Source organism: Aristolochia californica, unplaced genomic scaffold (genome assembly GCF_029961685.1).
Source record: "Aristolochia californica isolate CCGP_79_NKW_82.1479 unplaced genomic scaffold, dmAriCali1.0.hap1 SCAF_14, whole genome shotgun sequence".
Taxonomy (NCBI): domain Eukaryota; kingdom Viridiplantae; phylum Streptophyta; class Magnoliopsida; order Piperales; family Aristolochiaceae; genus Aristolochia; species Aristolochia californica.
In genome coordinates this window covers 2,351,396-2,367,243 of record NW_027181815.1, presented here as the reverse complement: position 1 = coordinate 2,367,243, position 15,848 = coordinate 2,351,396, and the positions used below count along the sequence as shown (strand labels likewise).

Genomic DNA, 15,848 nt, shown 5'->3' with positions numbered 1-15,848 from the left:
TGATAGGAGTATTTAAACAATTACAATAAAATTACTTTTGTCTTAATTATACCCAAATTCTAATACTTATAAGTTTTAACATAATTAAATAACTCAATATAAATAAAAGACAAACATATCTCAAACTAGAACTCTTCTAGAACATGACCATAAATAAAGATGTCAGCTCGTGATTATCTCTATGAATCCCTGATCTTCCAACTAGCTTGTGATTAGTTTTTGCTAGTCCTTGATCTTTCAACTTATGTGATAAGGATGTCAACTCGTGGTAGTCATGGTGGATCCTAGGCCCATCTTACAATACTCTTATATGCGGGTCTTCCTTGATACCGGAACGAATAGTGAGTTCAAACTGACAACTCTAAGCTTTCAAGTCATATATTTAAGAAAAAAAAAATATAAAGAAAAGAATAGCAGTCACATTAATATGGAAAAAAATAAAATAAACTTTGTTAAGGTGAGGCCTCTTTACCCCACATTTTTCCAAGCTTATTTCCAGTGATTTCTCAAATAACGAATTTTCGCCTATCTACACGAGTGAGTAGTGACGCACAATTCCCTCTTGTGGAGTCACCTCCCCTGAACTCGCACAAAGCCGATTACACCACCAGGTCACCGAGTTCTCTCCTCTACCTCAGCCTTCCAACTCCTCCGCAAAGATGGGCGGCGCAAACGAGTTCAGATCGCCGAACAGCGCGTCCTCCCCGTCTGCGTAGTTACCCGAATCATGACACTCGAAGTAAGTCTGAATATCATCGGGGAAGCTGCACCGCGGCAGGTTGTCCGAATCGGGGGAAGCGTTCTCGCATTCCGGCGATGGTGTCGGCGGGCAATCCACCGCCGACGCCCGTTCCAACATCTCCTTGAACTTGGAAGATTGGAGCAGGAGGCCGAGGGCGGATGAGGCAGCGGTGGTCGGACCCGCACGAGTTTTACTCGCTCCCGACTCACTGTTCTTGTTTTGACGACTAGAATCGATCCCGATTGTGGTGTCAGGATTTGGACTTTGATAAGGGTTCGGGTTCGCCGAATCCGAACCAGGGGTTAAGTTGTTGTGGTTCGGGCGGAGCCATTTGATGTAACGGCTGAGATCGAAGTTGGTAACGGCGTTGAGCCCCCGATACTCGATAGCTGCCATGTCGTATGCCGTCGCCGCTTCTTCCTGGGTAGCTGTCTCCACAGCAAATGTAAATTCGTTAATTAAAAAAAAAACAAATTATATTCCTATTTTAAAATAATTATTATATAAGATGGCAATTTTGTAAATACAAGACAGACATGAAAAAGTGGGGCCACCCCGCACCTCAGTCAGTCGTGTCACAAGGCAGATACAGTGTTAATGTTACTATTGGCTAAGGGGGTTATTAAATTCTAGGCTTTAAAGAGTAAGGAAGAATTGGGCTTGACGGTTGGGAATCAATTGAAATGAGTTAAAAAGCCGCTGGAAGTTGGTAGGATAGCCAACTAACACGATTGACTTATTATAAATAATTTAAATTTATTTATTTAATAATTAATTTATTTAAATAAAAACAAATTACATGCATTACGTACGTCCATTATTCTTCCCATGCAAATTATTTTTTTTAATGTTTTTTTTAAATGATTTAATAATTTAATATCAGTTTCTGACAAAAAGAAGTAAAAAAATATGACGAAATCAGAGGAAAGGCGTTCCTGTTCACGTGCTACGGCACGTGAGACGGAGCACTTTAATCGGAATCCGTTCAGTCAACGTCGAAAAACAAATAGAATTTAAAATTAATTAAAGATTAACAATAAATAAGACGAAGTTACCGTATGTTCCCAGATACAGGTATTTATTGCCAAATACTCTTCCAATACGAGCTTCCCATCTTCCATTATGATGATGTCTGCGTTTAACATAATCATTTTCTTGTTAATTAATTAATCTTAAATTAAATTCTGAAATAAGATACGGCAAAACGGGAAGAAATACTCTGGCTAAGATGCAGGGATCAAGCTAACAAACCTTGCCACGCCTCTGTACTTGGAAACTCCACGAGAGAAACCGCTGCTCTTCCTGCAAATTTAAGAGTAAGTTCAGATACTGCTTTTGAATTCGAGTTAGTTTTTTTGGGTTTGTTTACCTTCTCAGAGATCCGATGTATTCTTCCTTGGACTGCCCATCCATCTCTTTCAGCTCTTCCAGGTACGTGGATAGCTGCGATAAAAGAATCACAGAAGAAAAAAAAATTCTTAAGTTAATGGCTGTATTGCAGCTTTTGCGACGATAAAGGAAGATGAAGTTAAACTAATAAAAGCAAGAAAGGGCTGCAACAATGGTTACCGGGAAGTTGAGAATAGTATCTTGACCCCAGTACTTCAATGCTGCCAAGTCATAGGCATGTGCTGCTGCTTCTTCGTCGTCATAAGCACCTGAGAAAAAAAAGTGGCGGAAACAAAATTTCATGATCAGATCAAAGGAAGAACACATTAATTTAAAAAAACTCTGAAATAAGTACAAGATCCGAAACGGAAAATATTCCCCTTGAGAACCCCACAAAAAAAGTCCAGATTCTTTCTGGGTTTTCCTCATAGAAAACTGGCTGTTTATCAAAAAGGCGCGGATACACCCGAGAACCGAGAAATTTTTATGTACAGAAACCGATCTAGCGATTTCAATAACTCACCAAGGTACACTGCATTGCGTTTACATTAGTCCCACCGCGATCCAGGGGAAGGGGAACCCAGAAAAAACGAAGAGTTAGAAATGTTGTTCAATGAATTACAGAGTAAAATAAAAAGGAGATATATTGGATTAACCAAAAATGGAAGCATTGAAATTTAACCTTGTCTTCCTTTCTTGTTCTGAGACTCGTTCCAGCAATTCTTGTCCCACAGATGAGCTTCGTACCTTCCCGTCCATCTATGTCTGCATAGAACGACGACCCAGAAGCACAAAACATTCCCGGATAAGCATAACAAAGACAGGAAATTAAACAGAACGCAAAAAAAAAAAAAAAAAGAGCTCCAGCACCCAAGATAGGCCGATTGTCACATACCTCGTCACTCCCCGGAAGATAGAACTTCGCTGCGGAGGAGATTCCCTGGGGACGCTCTTTCTCGTTCTCTTCACCTTGGTCGTCCTGTTAATGCTGCTGATTTCCGTATTCTCGTTGTTTCTCTGGTTCTGATGTGAAAGCTTCGCCATTGACGTTCCGTGAATGAGACAACCAGAGAAAAGAAAACCGAAAAAAAACTAATAGAAGATAAAAGAGACGACGACGACGAAGAAGAAGAAGAACAGTAGAGTGTGACCAGGTCGTCCAATGAACGGTCCTTAAAAGGTAATCGAAAGGAAGGGACGGCAAAGTCTGGTTTTGGAAGAGAGCGAGTGACGAATTACAGAGAGCCGGCGATGGAGCGAAGGGTTAATTTTGCAGGCCGTCACCGAGCGGCTTCTCTGTCGTCCTCTATCGCGCTTTTTGGCCTCTTTCGTTTTAGTTAGACTTCCAGTTCGAAATACCAGGCAAATAAGTATTCGCTCGTCTGCAAGCTACGCTAATACCGTGTTCCCTCCTACTGCGCGCTTTTGCCGACGGGGAGGACGGTTTCCGTTGGTCCGTGGGAGTACGACTCCTTTCTGAAGTGTACTTGTGCCCGGTTCGGCCGGGGGGAGGATTGATGGTCCACTCCTGCTCGTCAAAGAGTCACATCAGCCGGGTTGGAGATTAAATGTGCAGTTCAACGAACCTGACCGGTTTGGTTTTTTACGTGTAAGTTATTTTTCAAGAGGTAGGTAGCCGGGGTTGACAAATTGGCAGTGAACCGGGTCAACTGGTTTATTTTCTTTTATTTATTTATTTGTTTTGTTGGGTCTCATGGTAGTTCATACTAGTCCCATAACACTTATAGGCAAAAATTCAATACAAATAAGATGTATCAACCAATATGTTATCCCTTTATAAGCTCGTACCGGGTATTTCATATCGACCAAAATTGACACGTATTAAAATTAATATGTAACTTTTGTAACCGTGTAAGGCATGATTTCATGTGGGGTGATCAAATTATCGAAAATGAAAAAAAATTAGTCTTTAATAACCAAATACTAATTTTTATTAAAAATAAAATTTTCAGTAGTTTGCTTTTGTTTTTCATATTGCATAAATAAAAAATATTTATATATATTCTTTTTATAGGATAAGGGTAGTTGCCTTCATTTAATTGAACTCGACAACCTCGACCGGATTCATTTTATAAGGGGATGAATTCTTCCACTAATCATCGATCGAATTAATACCCTAGCCAATTTAGATAATTAAAGTGTTAATCAAATTTGAAATCCTAATTATCCCTTAAAGAAACTCAAAATATGTAAACTCTTAGTTGTCATATTAAAACCACAACAAATCCGACATAACTAACTCGTTGTCGGTTGGCCTAACTCGGTGGTGCAGTCCAAGTCAGTTTTAGCGATGGGAAGTGGATAAAATCCCTGCGTTAAAGCAGGCCGAAGTGGTCGATGCAACCAACACTTGTTTGGACATGAAAACAGGTCATTTTTGTAATTAATAACAGCTGGTGCTTGTAATTCTTTCCCGGATGCCGGCAGATTTATTGGGTACTCTTTATTGTATTTAATATTGTGTATTATATAACACGTCACAAGATTTATTAGAAGATGTCACATAATGCATTAGACCATGTTATAGGGTGTCCAAGTTTGACATAGTGGGTTCTCGGTTCTCGGGTGCGAAACACTATCTCAGCCGTTTGATCAACGCCTACCGTTTCTCATCTCACATAATCTATTTGTTACCGACTCTCTGACAAAAATGTACACAAGTTGAAAGGGCGAAGTTAGGTTTTTTTTTTTGTTTGTAATAAATCGTTATTTTTTCCTTCAATTTGATTTTTTTTTTAAAATCTCGTTCCAATTTAGTAACCCATAGAAATCTGACACAAGAGTCATTGAATAAACGAAAAGTGGTAAGTGTGTGGATATTGTGGTTTCTCATGCTAAGCTCTTAGCTTTTGCAATATAGTAGTAACCAAGGGTGGCGGGTGGCATCAAACAGAGTCTGAGCCCGAACTTGCCTATGTTCGAGCCGAGGTTGATTTAAATATTTCGAGTTGAACCTCGTCTCAAGCCTAAAATTGTTATTGAGCTCGAACCCAAAAATTTTAATCGAACTCGAGCTTCAACGTATATTTAAAACTTTTCAAAAAATATATATAAAATTATGCATATATTTTACATAAAATTGGGCATAACCTATATATATATATATATATATATATATATAATACATGTATAAGATTAGGTATGACCTCTACTTAAAATTGAACATAATCTATATATATAATACTTATATAAAATTCAGTATGACCTCTACTTAAAATTGGGCATAATCTATATACATAATACCAGCATAAACACTCCATAAAATTGTCTATACATTCCATAAACACTTCATGAAATTGTTTATACACTCCATACAATGCATAACATTATGAATAAATTTTATACAATAATCGAACATAACAAAATTAAATGAAATATCACTATCAATTTACAATCACCAAAAATAAAACTATAAATCCTTTAAATAAAATTCTATTACTATTAGAGACTTACTAGAAATTACAAGAAATATTTAAATTTTTTTAGGAAAGTTAAATGGACCTCTTATTACCTTTTATAAGGAAATAAATAATAATTAATAATTAATCTAATATATTATTATACTTATCGATAAATCAAACACAAAATTGCTATGAAAATTGCCTCATGCTAAAAGGATTATATCATCAACTGTCAAATACTTATTGAAAAATTTTCTATTATATGAAATACGGTTTTCTAGCCCATCTTGGCAAGAAAATCTTACTTAAAAAATTATATGATTTTTAACAAGAATTTATAATTAGAAAAACATTTTCAAAAAAACATGAGGCGCTAATTGTCCCTATATTTCTATTAAAAATATTTTTTCAATATTTATTGAAAAAACTTCTAATAGTCTCTAGAAACGTGTTTCTACTAAAATATATTTTCAATTTCTTCAAGAGCCATGAGGAAGGGACAAATAGTTTTTTTTTCCTTGTTTATGATCTCGCACGTAGGGGTGGCTTCGAATAAATTATATATAAAATTATGCTTACATGTAAAAAAAATAATGATAGAGGAGGTTCAAGATTGAATTTCAATAATAGATTAAAATGCACCAATATTAATTTTTTTTACTCCAATTATTGTCTAGCTTGTTTTGTAATTTTTGAATCTGGCTATAAATTTACTATGGCCTCCTTAGTGCCCCTAGACGAAAATTTATATTATATGAAAAACTAGAAATATTTTCCTATGATACATATTCCCCAAAAAACCTTTAAATAAAATCCTATTACTATTAGTTATTATAAAATTACAAGAAATATTTTAAAATTTTCTTAGGAAAGTTAAATGGACCTTGTATTGCCTCTTCTAAGGATATAAATAAAAATTAATAATCAATCAAATATATTATTATACTTATTGATAAATTTTTAATAAAATAAAATGTCAAACACAAAATTGCAATGAAAATTGCTTCATGATAAAAGTATTACAGCATCAACTCTTATATACTTATTCAAAAATTTTCTATACAGTTTTTTACCCCATTTTGGTAGGAAAATCTTAATTAGAAAATTATATGATTTTTAATAAAAAATTAATTAGAAAATGCTTAAAAAACATGAGACATCATAGAAATTTTTTTCTATAAAATATATTTTTAAATTTTCCAAGAGCTATGAGGAAGGAGAGTTCAAGGAATTTTTTTTTTTTTTTACTCTATGATCTCGCACGTGCGAAATCATTTTCGCGTGGGGAGGGGGGAGATTATTTCTCCCCTAATTTATCCCCTAAACTTACTGGTTCAAGTTTTTAGTCGAGACGATGCGGAGGGAAGGGGGTTACGACGTCAGGGATGACGGCGGCGACGACGGAAACAGAGGCGACGACGAGGAGGGGAAGAAATCGGAAGAAGAAATCGAATGGACGGCCACAAAGGCGGTCGACGAGCAGCTGTTGACGACGATAGAGGCGGCGACAACAACTGATGGGAGGGGCTCGGCGGTGACGAGGAGAGGAAAATTTTTCCCCCCCTCGCTCTCACTCACGCTCACGCCCTTGCTCCCTCGATCCCGACTCACCTCGAGCCGACAAACCGAACCTTGCTTCAGTCAAGCTCGGCTTGTTAAGGTAAATGAGTCGATTTCGGAACTCGAGCTCGATAAATAACAAATTGAACCGAGCTGGAGCCGAACTCGAGCCGCTCACGAGTCGGCTCGGTTCGAAGCCACCCCTAGTAGTAACATATATATATGTCACATATAAACTCGTGTGTCACTCTTTATTTTGGGAAGTGGCCCTAGTACAACTTTGGATGTGACACATTTGAGGTAGGATCTTTCGTGAAATATTGAAGTATTAGGCTTATCATCAAGCTATTATTAGTTTTTTTTCTTTTTATTTGTAATAAAAAGAAAAAATTCCTCTACAATCCCAAGGGACAAAAGGAGCCCTACTCACTAGAGATGCTACCAAAGAGGCCCTTGTTTGTGTCATTTTTGGACAGAACTCCCTGGCAAATGTGGCTAGACAAGATTAAAAAAAAGAAAGAATTGTGAATTAAAAAAAGTTGCAACCACCAACATTTGACAAATATTACTTATTATAGTCCTAAGTAATTGTCAAATAATTTTAATTACACTCATAGGACATAAAACCTACATTAATAATGATGCACATCACATCACTAACACGAGTAACCATCAAATTCTATTAATAATTCCCTTGTCATAATTGGCTATATATTTTTAAAAAATTATAATCAACATTTATACAAATTTCCCTTGTTCCACTTTAACTTTGACCAATTAAACCCTTGCATCAATTAAACTAACGAGACTTTCCTGGAAGGTCACGGACTCCACGTTCCTATAGACCGAACCATGAAGAGGACACACAGCCTTGGGACGAACTCCACAAATATCAAAGACAACACGCTTGCCTCGTGGGACTCGAGACCTAACCCTGGTCACGTCGCATATGTATCCAACACGAGGTACGTAACATACGCTGAATAGCGAAAGAACACGTGGTGGAGAGACATGATAGGGATTTGGATGTTAGGGAGGGGCTAATTATGTCAAAGAACACTAGACTGTAAAAGAGTGGACCTTTAGGGAGGGACCCACGATGCTGCTCAGACACTGTGTTCCTGTCCAGGACTCCACGCGTGTGTTTCTGATCCGCAAGAAATCCGTGGTTTGAAGGGAACACGGCAAGCAGGAGCCACAAATCGTTGAAGCCTACTCGACGTGATCGCATCCCTTCACTAATGCCCACATGCGCTGCAGCTGGGACCCCGGGTCGGCCTTCCCCCTTGCGCTTTTCATTCATGACCTAATCCGACACGACATTTTCTCGTCGACGTCACTTGACCCGGTGACCCAAAACCCGGAATCTCCGATCCGATCATGACAAAATACCCCTACTTTTAATTAGTTATATACATTAATATTACTTTATTAAATTAAAATCTATGTTGTCATAAGGGTATTTTCGTCATAAAGAATATGGATCGTAATGAACATTCCAGAAACGAGTATGAGAAGACACGTGGCATAGCGCGTACGACAGCGAAGTTGGGTAGTTGAGTGTTGAGAGGTAAAGAAAATAAGTTCCGCCACGGGCAACCGTACGGGACCGACTCTATCAAATTGCCGCGGCAAATTATATAATGACTGATATACCCTCCCCCTTTTTTTTAGATGTATTAAAAGTGAGAGTATTTTTCTCTTGAAGGTCAACGGTGGTAAAAGCCCTCCATGTGCCTCACAAAATTCCGGTCGTTGGCTCTCGTTTGCACAAAACGGGTATTTAGAGACCGAATTTTGATATAGCCATCATTGTAGAATTTTACGAAGCATCCTTCCATACTTCTTGCGAATACCTTTTATAATGAAAATAGTAAACTTTGTCGTCAATATCAGGCGGTCTAGACTGCGATTCCGTTTTTGAACGGACGTTGAAACAAATGAAGAAAATGTGACCATGCTCTTGGAAAATAAACAAATTTCACTTCCCCGCAAATTTCCATTTTACCCCTTGTTCTCCCCCTCCCACACGTGCACTGGCGCATGTTCTCATTATGTTCGCGAATATTGGGAAAAATCGTTGCAGGGCAGAGAGAGTAAAGCGGCGGGGATTTTTGATAAATTTTGAGGGTATATTAGTCCACAAATAATCTGGGGATTAACTCAACCTCACTCGTACCCTGGGTTAATGTGGTAGGTGGTTTGACCAGTCGGGTTTGGTGGGCGTTGGTTCGATCACTCCCTCGAAATAAAAACCGGCTCGTCTCCTCTTTTGCTCTTAAGAGCACGCCTGCCTTTCTGACAAATTCCGTATCGGAAGGACGCTTCCCTGACGTCGCCGGCGATCGACTTCCTTTCTCTTCCGCTCTGTCTACGATCGTGGACTCCCTCTCCGAGCCGGCGGCAGTGAGTTTTCGGGCGATTCTCCCCGAGGTATCAACCGATTGCTGTGGTATTCTTTCTCTCGGCGCCGGATTGGGAAGCGGTTATCGGAGATCATGCAGTCTAGTTCTATGAAGATATCTCCAATGGATCTCATGTCGGCTATTATCAAGGGGAAATTTGATCCGGCTGGTCTGGCTTCCGATTCTGGAGCGGCTATCCTTGTGGAGAATCGGGAGTTTTTGATGTTCTTGACGACGTCGATTGCGGTCTTCGTCGGTTGCATCGTCGTCCTCTTGTGGCGGAGATCGAGCGGACAGAAATCGAGCAAGTTACAGGAACCTCCTAAGCAGTTGATCGTGAAGGAGGCCGAGCCGGAGCTTGACGATGGAAAGAAAAAGGTTACGATCTTCTTTGGTACTCAGACTGGCACAGCGGAGGGATTCGCTAAGGTTCGACTTTAGTTTCGGTTGCTTTTTATACTTCGAATCTGTTTGTATTTTTCTTTTGACTTTACGAATTTTGTTTTAACTTTCTGTTTTTTTTTTTTTTTTTTTTACTTCACTTTAGGCGCTTGCGGAGGAAGCGAGAGCTCGGTATGATAAAGCGACTTTTAGAGTCATTGATCTGGTAACTAGACTCGTCAAGGATTCGGAACTTTAGTTGCCCACTCTTCTTGGTTTTGGTACTTAACAGTTATGTTTTGTTTGATTGTGTTTGCTTAGGATGATTATGCCGCAGATGACGACGAGTATGAAGAGAAGATGAAAAAAGAAAATTTTGCACTTTTCTTCTTGGCAACGTAAGATAACAGCACGCACAATTATTTCCTTTTACCCCGTTTTATTTTTCCAAACCTTCCTCTTCTATTGCACTTTTCTTCTTTCTTCTATTGCAGCTTTGTCTTATATTTGGCTATTTTTGTATGATATTTTGTGTAGATATGGAGATGGTGAGCCAACTGATAATGCAGCCAGGTTTTATAAATGGTTTACTGAGGTATTTTCAAGAAATATAGATTTTGGTTGAAGATTTTAGTATTTTAAAATTTCAATATTGTTTGTTTTGTTCAGTGCCTCTAAATGAAGTTGCAATATCTTCAAATTTTCAGGGAAAAGATAGGGGAAGCTGGCTCCAGAACCTTCAATACGGTGTATTTGGCTTGGGTAACCGACAGTATGAGCATTTCAATAAGGTCCGATTGAAGTCATAAATGCGCTTTAGTTTTTGCCTTTCTTGATGAGTTGTGTGGTTGCTGATGGCTAACTTTTTCTCTTCTGTTCGGAGAATAGATTGCAAAGGTTGTCGACGAGCTCCTTGCTGAACAAGGTAGGCGTGTGTCTTAATCTTCATCCAATCAGAATTTTGTGCATCCAGATTGTGCTCTTAAAATATTGGCCGTAATGATCATGCTTACTTAGTATTCTGTCTGTTCGTTTAACATTTAACTGGTCTGACTGGCCTCAGTCATATGTCATGAGTGGCTTTAGTTTCTTTATTATCATTGCTTATTCTGTAAAAGTGCCATTACCTCTGTCCGTCTTTCTTAAAAGATTTAAGTATTTAATTGAATCTGGTGGTTTTTTTTGTTTAGTTGAGATATAGTATTGACCATATTTGATGATTAAGAATTGTTAGTGACACACCTCTCTGCTATATTTTTCTTCATAAGTCTTATCTTTGTCGATTTCAATACATCATATCTGGTTTCTTGCATATTGATGTCAAGGAGATGCATGTTTTTCTTTCCCTCTATAAACTTTTGGACAGTGTATGGTCCATGACTTGAGTGCTGCTTCCTAGCTGGGGAGACCGAATGATACCGGCTCAATTTCATTAAGGCTCTAACTAGATTTCTTATTCCCTCTTTCATTTTATATTGTTCTCTGTAAAAATCAACCAAAATATAACTGTATATAAGCTACCCCAATTGAGACTGCGGATGGATCCATTGGCAGTGTATACACATCATGCATTGAAACTGTTCTGGATGTCATTAACCTTCTTTTTTATATTATAGATATTGTCATCCCACCTCTTCAATTAGTACTTATGTTATTCTCCTGTACTCTTCTTGACCTTGTAGGTGCAAAGCGGATTGTACCCGTGGGTCTTGGTGATGATGACCAATGTATTGAAGACGACTTTACTGCATGGTATGTGAAGGTTTAGATTTCTGGTTTGACTTGTCCCACTGTCTTCTATTATTAAATGATTCATAGTTCTTACATTAGATGGGTCTAATGTTTCAATTATATTATTTCAAATAACTAATGCCAGTTTTTTGTTTGACTATTTCAGGCGGGAGCAAGTGTGGCCTGAGTTAGATCTGTTGCTTCGTGATGAAGATGATACTTCAGGGGCTTCTACTCCTTACACTGCTGCTATCCCAGAATATAGAGTTGTGTTCTATGATTCCGAAGATGCATCTGTTCAGGGCAAGTCAAGTCATGCAAATGGCCATGCAAATGGCTTTGTTGTGCATGATAGTCACAATCCATGCAGGTAAGTAGTTGGAAGTAGTACCCAATTGGTCATACATAAACTAGGACTTTATTCTTTTTCCTTATTATGTTTGGTCTCTTCCTTAGAGCTAAAGTGGCTGTACGGAGGGAGCTTCACACCCCACTTTCAGATCGCTCTTGCATCCATCTGGAATTTGACATCTCTGGCACAGGACTTAAGTAAGTTCATTGAATCCGAGTAACTTCATTCTGGTGCATTGCAGTTGTAGCTTCTAGTTAGTATAGCTTCTTATCATGAACCGTTAGACATACTGGTTGTCTGAGAAGGACTCAAGTCTAAAATTCAGGGTGGCATTTAAATGGCCCTTTCATCTGGTTAAAAAGCTTTTATTTTACGTTTCAAAGACTGTTCATATCATTCTTGCTCTTTCTATTGCATCTGTATGTTCTCTGTCTCTGTCTCTCTCTCTCTCTCTCTTGGTGAAATGAACTTCTCAAAGAACATTTGTTAAAGTACTGGAAATCATGGATGCATGCTTTTCCACTTCACATGTTCACCTACTGGGAGGGTCAAAAGATATGTCTGTGGTTGACAGTTCCAACCAATATTAACATTTGTAATATGGAATTGGAAATTATCTGTTAATTTATTTGTTGAGTTCCTTCCTTTATTGTACCATTTCTTTCGGAAGAAAAGAACTGCTTCTTTTCTGTGTATAGAACATTATTTTGCTTGCACAGTTACCTTGCACAGTTTTGCCCCACTGACTGATTGATGTTGGTCCCTTTTTTCTCAGGTATGAAACAGGGGATCATGTTGGTGTGTATGCTGAGAATGATGTTGAAACAGTGGAGGAGGCTGAGAGGCTACTGGGTTTGTCAGCAGGTACACTTTTTTCCATCCATGCTGACAAAGACGATGGCGCACCAATTTGTGGAAGCTCTTTGCCGCCTCCTTTTCCATCTCCTTGCACCTTAAGAACTGCACTTGCCAAATATGCCGATCTTCTGAATTCTCCTAAAAAGGTTAGTCCATCACTGGTGAAGGTCTTTCACTTCTATCTTGTGTAAGTTTCTATCAGCTTCAGTAATTTTGCTAATGACATTCTTAATTATGTTTTACTGTTTCTATGTTATTTCAGGCTGCACTTGTTGCATTGGCTGCTCATGCTTCTGAACCAAGTGAGGCTGAACGACTGAGGTTTCTTGCTTCACCTGCTAGGAAGGTATTGTTTTGGAAGTGCCCTTTGCAGGACTCTGCAGCACATTCTGGATCAACATGTTTCTGATGAAAGTCTTTCCTTTTCAGGATGAATATTCTCAATGGGTAGTCACAAGCCAGAGAAGCCTTCTTGAAGTCATGGCAGAATTTCCTTCTGCCAAGCCCCCACTAGGAGTATTCTTTGCAGCAATTACTCCTCGTTTGCAACCAAGATACTACTCCATATCTTCTTCTCCAAAGTGTGCCCCATTCTATATCTAAATAATTTATTGTTGGACTGTCCATTTACTTTTTTATTAATTGGGAATTTTTTGTGCTACAGAATTGTACCTTCTAGAATTCATGTCACTTGTGCATTGGTACATGGCCCCACACCTACTGGAAGGATTCATAAAGGTGTTTGCTCAACCTGGATGAAGGTACATTACTACTATAGGAAAAAGACAAAAAAATAGTAATTTTGCGTTAATGGTGCACATCACTGATTCTATAATTTTTTTTTTTTTTTTAATGAAACTTTGAAGAAGTTGAAGTTGGATTCACCATGTTCAATTTTTTGTATGATTGCCAGAAGATGTCACGAAATTAACATTATCTTGTCACTCTTCTTAATGGAAAATTATCTTTTTGCAGAATTCCGTGCCTTTGGAGGAAAGCAGTGATTGCAGCTCAGCCCCCATTTTTGTGAGGCAATCAAACTTTAAACTCCCTGCTGATGCTTCTACTCCAATTATCATGATTGGTCCTGGAACGGGTTTGGCACCCTTCAGGGGGTTCTTGCAGGTTCGTATGTTGTTTCCAGTTTCACATTTTTTCTCCAGTTGAAGTGATGATTTTGATTGTGGAGACTTTTATATTCACTTTTCAGGAAAGATTAGCTCTGAAAGAAGCTGGTGTTAATCTTGGACCGGCTGTCCTCTACTTTGGATGTAGAAACCGCAAATTGGTAAATATTAAGATTGGTTTTTCTTTTTTTTTTTTGTTTTTGGCTTAAAAAGGTACTAGTTATTTCTCAGGAAATTTTTGTCTAACCTTTGTTTTGTTTTCAGGATTTCATTTATGAAGACGAGCTCAATGGCTTTGTTGATTCAGGGGTGATCTCTGAGCTAATAGTTGCTTTTTCACGTGAGGGGCCGACTAAAGAATATGTTCAGCACAAGATGGCTGAGAAGGTTGGCTAAACCTTTCGAACCTCTTGAAGGAAACAAGAAATCAACGCTTGTTTGTGGTGATTGACTCTAATACGAATTTATGTCCCTCTGCAGGCTTCAGACATCTGGAATATGATTTCTCAGGGAGGCTATTTATATGTCTGTGGTGATGCCAAAGGCATGGCCAGGGATGTCCATCGGGTTCTCCACACCATAGTCCATGAACAGGTATTCAGATCTATCTATAATTGTACTTTTTTATTTTATTTTTGTTTTAATGGCTATGTTGCCAGTCCTTCGACATGTGGTATTTTTGTGGATTCTCATTTTCTGAAATTATGACATATAGGCTTGTTGTTCATTCGTCAAGAAATAAACTTAAACAGGGAAAGGGTGAAAAAGTCTAGTTAGAATTGTGTCCAGCGAGAAAGAAAATAGTTATTTCAGGAGATTATAACTGCCATTATCAGTGCTTAAGTGGTGAAATGTGTTGCAGGGTTCTCTCGATGGGTCCAAGGCTGAGAGTATGGTAAAGAGTCTCCAAATGGAAGGGAGGTACCTCCGTGATGTTTGGTGATATCTGCTCCGCGACAGCATATTTTTATACATAGGGTTGTCTGTTGACGGTCGGTGCGTGGGTTTATTGACGGCTGCACCAACTATCAGTAAAGCGGATGTGCAGAATTCCTGAAATCCCCAAAATTGGGGTTTCAGGAGGTCAGGCGCTGCGATATGCCTTTGCCTCTTGGAGCAGTGGATTTTGTTGTCGTTGTCATTGTCTTGAAGATATATGTGATTCTTTCATCTCTCTAACACGGATTTTTGTTGTGTATTTATGTGTCCTAAAAGTTAATATTCACGTATAAGATAAAAAGAGTTTCGGGGTACGACGCCGACTACTGGGAAGAGTGGCTTTAATTATTGTACAAGCCTGTGAAGTCTGTAGCCAGTAGAGGTTGAGTTAATTAATGGACGAAAGCCCTTTGGGCACCGAGCAAAATATTATTTATTTGTTTAGACGATCTTCGTCATTATTTGATCCCAGGTTCATTATTATTTGACATATCGTTTTTTATAGCTCGTTTCTCTCTCCTATCAAAGTCCCATGTTTCGTGTGATTAAAAAAGTTTCCGATATGGTTCTTTCGGTGTATTTTAATCAGAAAATGAGTTTTCTAGTGTTCTAATAAAAAATTAATAGTAAAAATAAACTATTTATTTCTTTTTCTAACTTAATTTTTTATTATCTATACAAATATTTCTTTTTGGTGAAAACACAATTTTTTACGGTAACACAATTACAAGAAAATCATTTTCTCCTTTTTTCTGACATGTAGGAGTTCAAATGGTTTTGCTTAGTAGTCTATTATGGCTCCTTTTGGATATAACGATTTATATCTTTAGATGGTGTGAAAAGATACTTTTGGAAAAAAAGTCCAATATTAAAAAATTATTAAAGAAATAACATTGATTATAGACTAATCATTTTAGGATGAAAGTGGACTTAATTTAACAG

General features: G+C 38.1%; 2 protein-coding genes across 2 annotated transcripts; one reads left to right on the top strand and one right to left on the bottom strand.

Moving 5' to 3' along the window:
• Window positions 1–397: 397 nt before the first annotated feature.
• On the bottom strand, window positions 398–3,447 carry LOC137950745 (AP2-like ethylene-responsive transcription factor At1g16060). Its single transcript, XM_068797351.1, has 8 exons — window positions 3,027–3,447; window positions 2,814–2,896; window positions 2,655–2,663; window positions 2,312–2,400; window positions 2,112–2,185; window positions 1,994–2,044; window positions 1,798–1,874; window positions 398–1,170 (listed from the first exon to the last, which is right to left on the bottom strand). Exons 1-8 carry the CDS (start codon window positions 3,173–3,175, stop codon window positions 635–637), a joined length of 1,068 nt encoding a protein of 355 aa, XP_068653452.1. The 5' UTR covers window positions 3,176–3,447; the 3' UTR covers window positions 398–634.
• A 5,961-nt stretch (window positions 3,448–9,408) lies between these two features.
• LOC137950744 (NADPH--cytochrome P450 reductase-like) lies at window positions 9,409–15,355 on the top strand. The gene is made up of 18 exons (XM_068797350.1): window positions 9,409–9,947; window positions 10,066–10,125; window positions 10,221–10,297; window positions 10,437–10,494; window positions 10,607–10,690; window positions 10,788–10,824; window positions 11,582–11,651; window positions 11,797–12,000; window positions 12,087–12,179; window positions 12,758–12,986; window positions 13,103–13,186; window positions 13,270–13,421; window positions 13,505–13,601; window positions 13,816–13,965; window positions 14,051–14,128; window positions 14,232–14,354; window positions 14,448–14,561; window positions 14,830–15,355. Exons 1-18 carry the CDS (start codon window positions 9,612–9,614, stop codon window positions 14,908–14,910), a joined length of 2,127 nt encoding a protein of 708 aa, XP_068653451.1. The 5' UTR covers window positions 9,409–9,611; the 3' UTR covers window positions 14,911–15,355.
• The last annotated feature ends 493 nt before the right edge of the window (window positions 15,356–15,848 follow it).

Excerpts from the sequence above, each read along its gene's own strand:
- LOC137950744 (XM_068797350.1), top strand. The coding sequence starts at position 9,612 with ATGCAGTCTAGTTCTATGAAGATATCTCCAATGGATCTCATGTCGGCT. Across the intron at positions 10,691-10,787 it reads AGTATGAGCATTTCAATAAG|ATTGCAAAGGTTGTCGACGA; the intron begins GTCCGATTGAAG and ends TTCGGAGAATAG. Across the intron at positions 12,001-12,086 it reads GATAGTCACAATCCATGCAG|AGCTAAAGTGGCTGTACGGA; the intron begins GTAAGTAGTTGG and ends TCTCTTCCTTAG.
- LOC137950745 (XM_068797351.1), bottom strand. The coding sequence starts at position 3,175 with ATGGCGAAGCTTTCACATCAGAACCAGAGAAACAACGAGAATACGGAA. Across the intron at positions 2,186-2,311 it reads ATACTATTCTCAACTTCCCG|CTATCCACGTACCTGGAAGA; the intron begins GTAACCATTGTT and ends CTTTTATCGCAG. Across the intron at positions 1,875-1,993 it reads AAGTACAGAGGCGTGGCAAG|ACATCATCATAATGGAAGAT; the intron begins GTTTGTTAGCTT and ends TGTTAAACGCAG.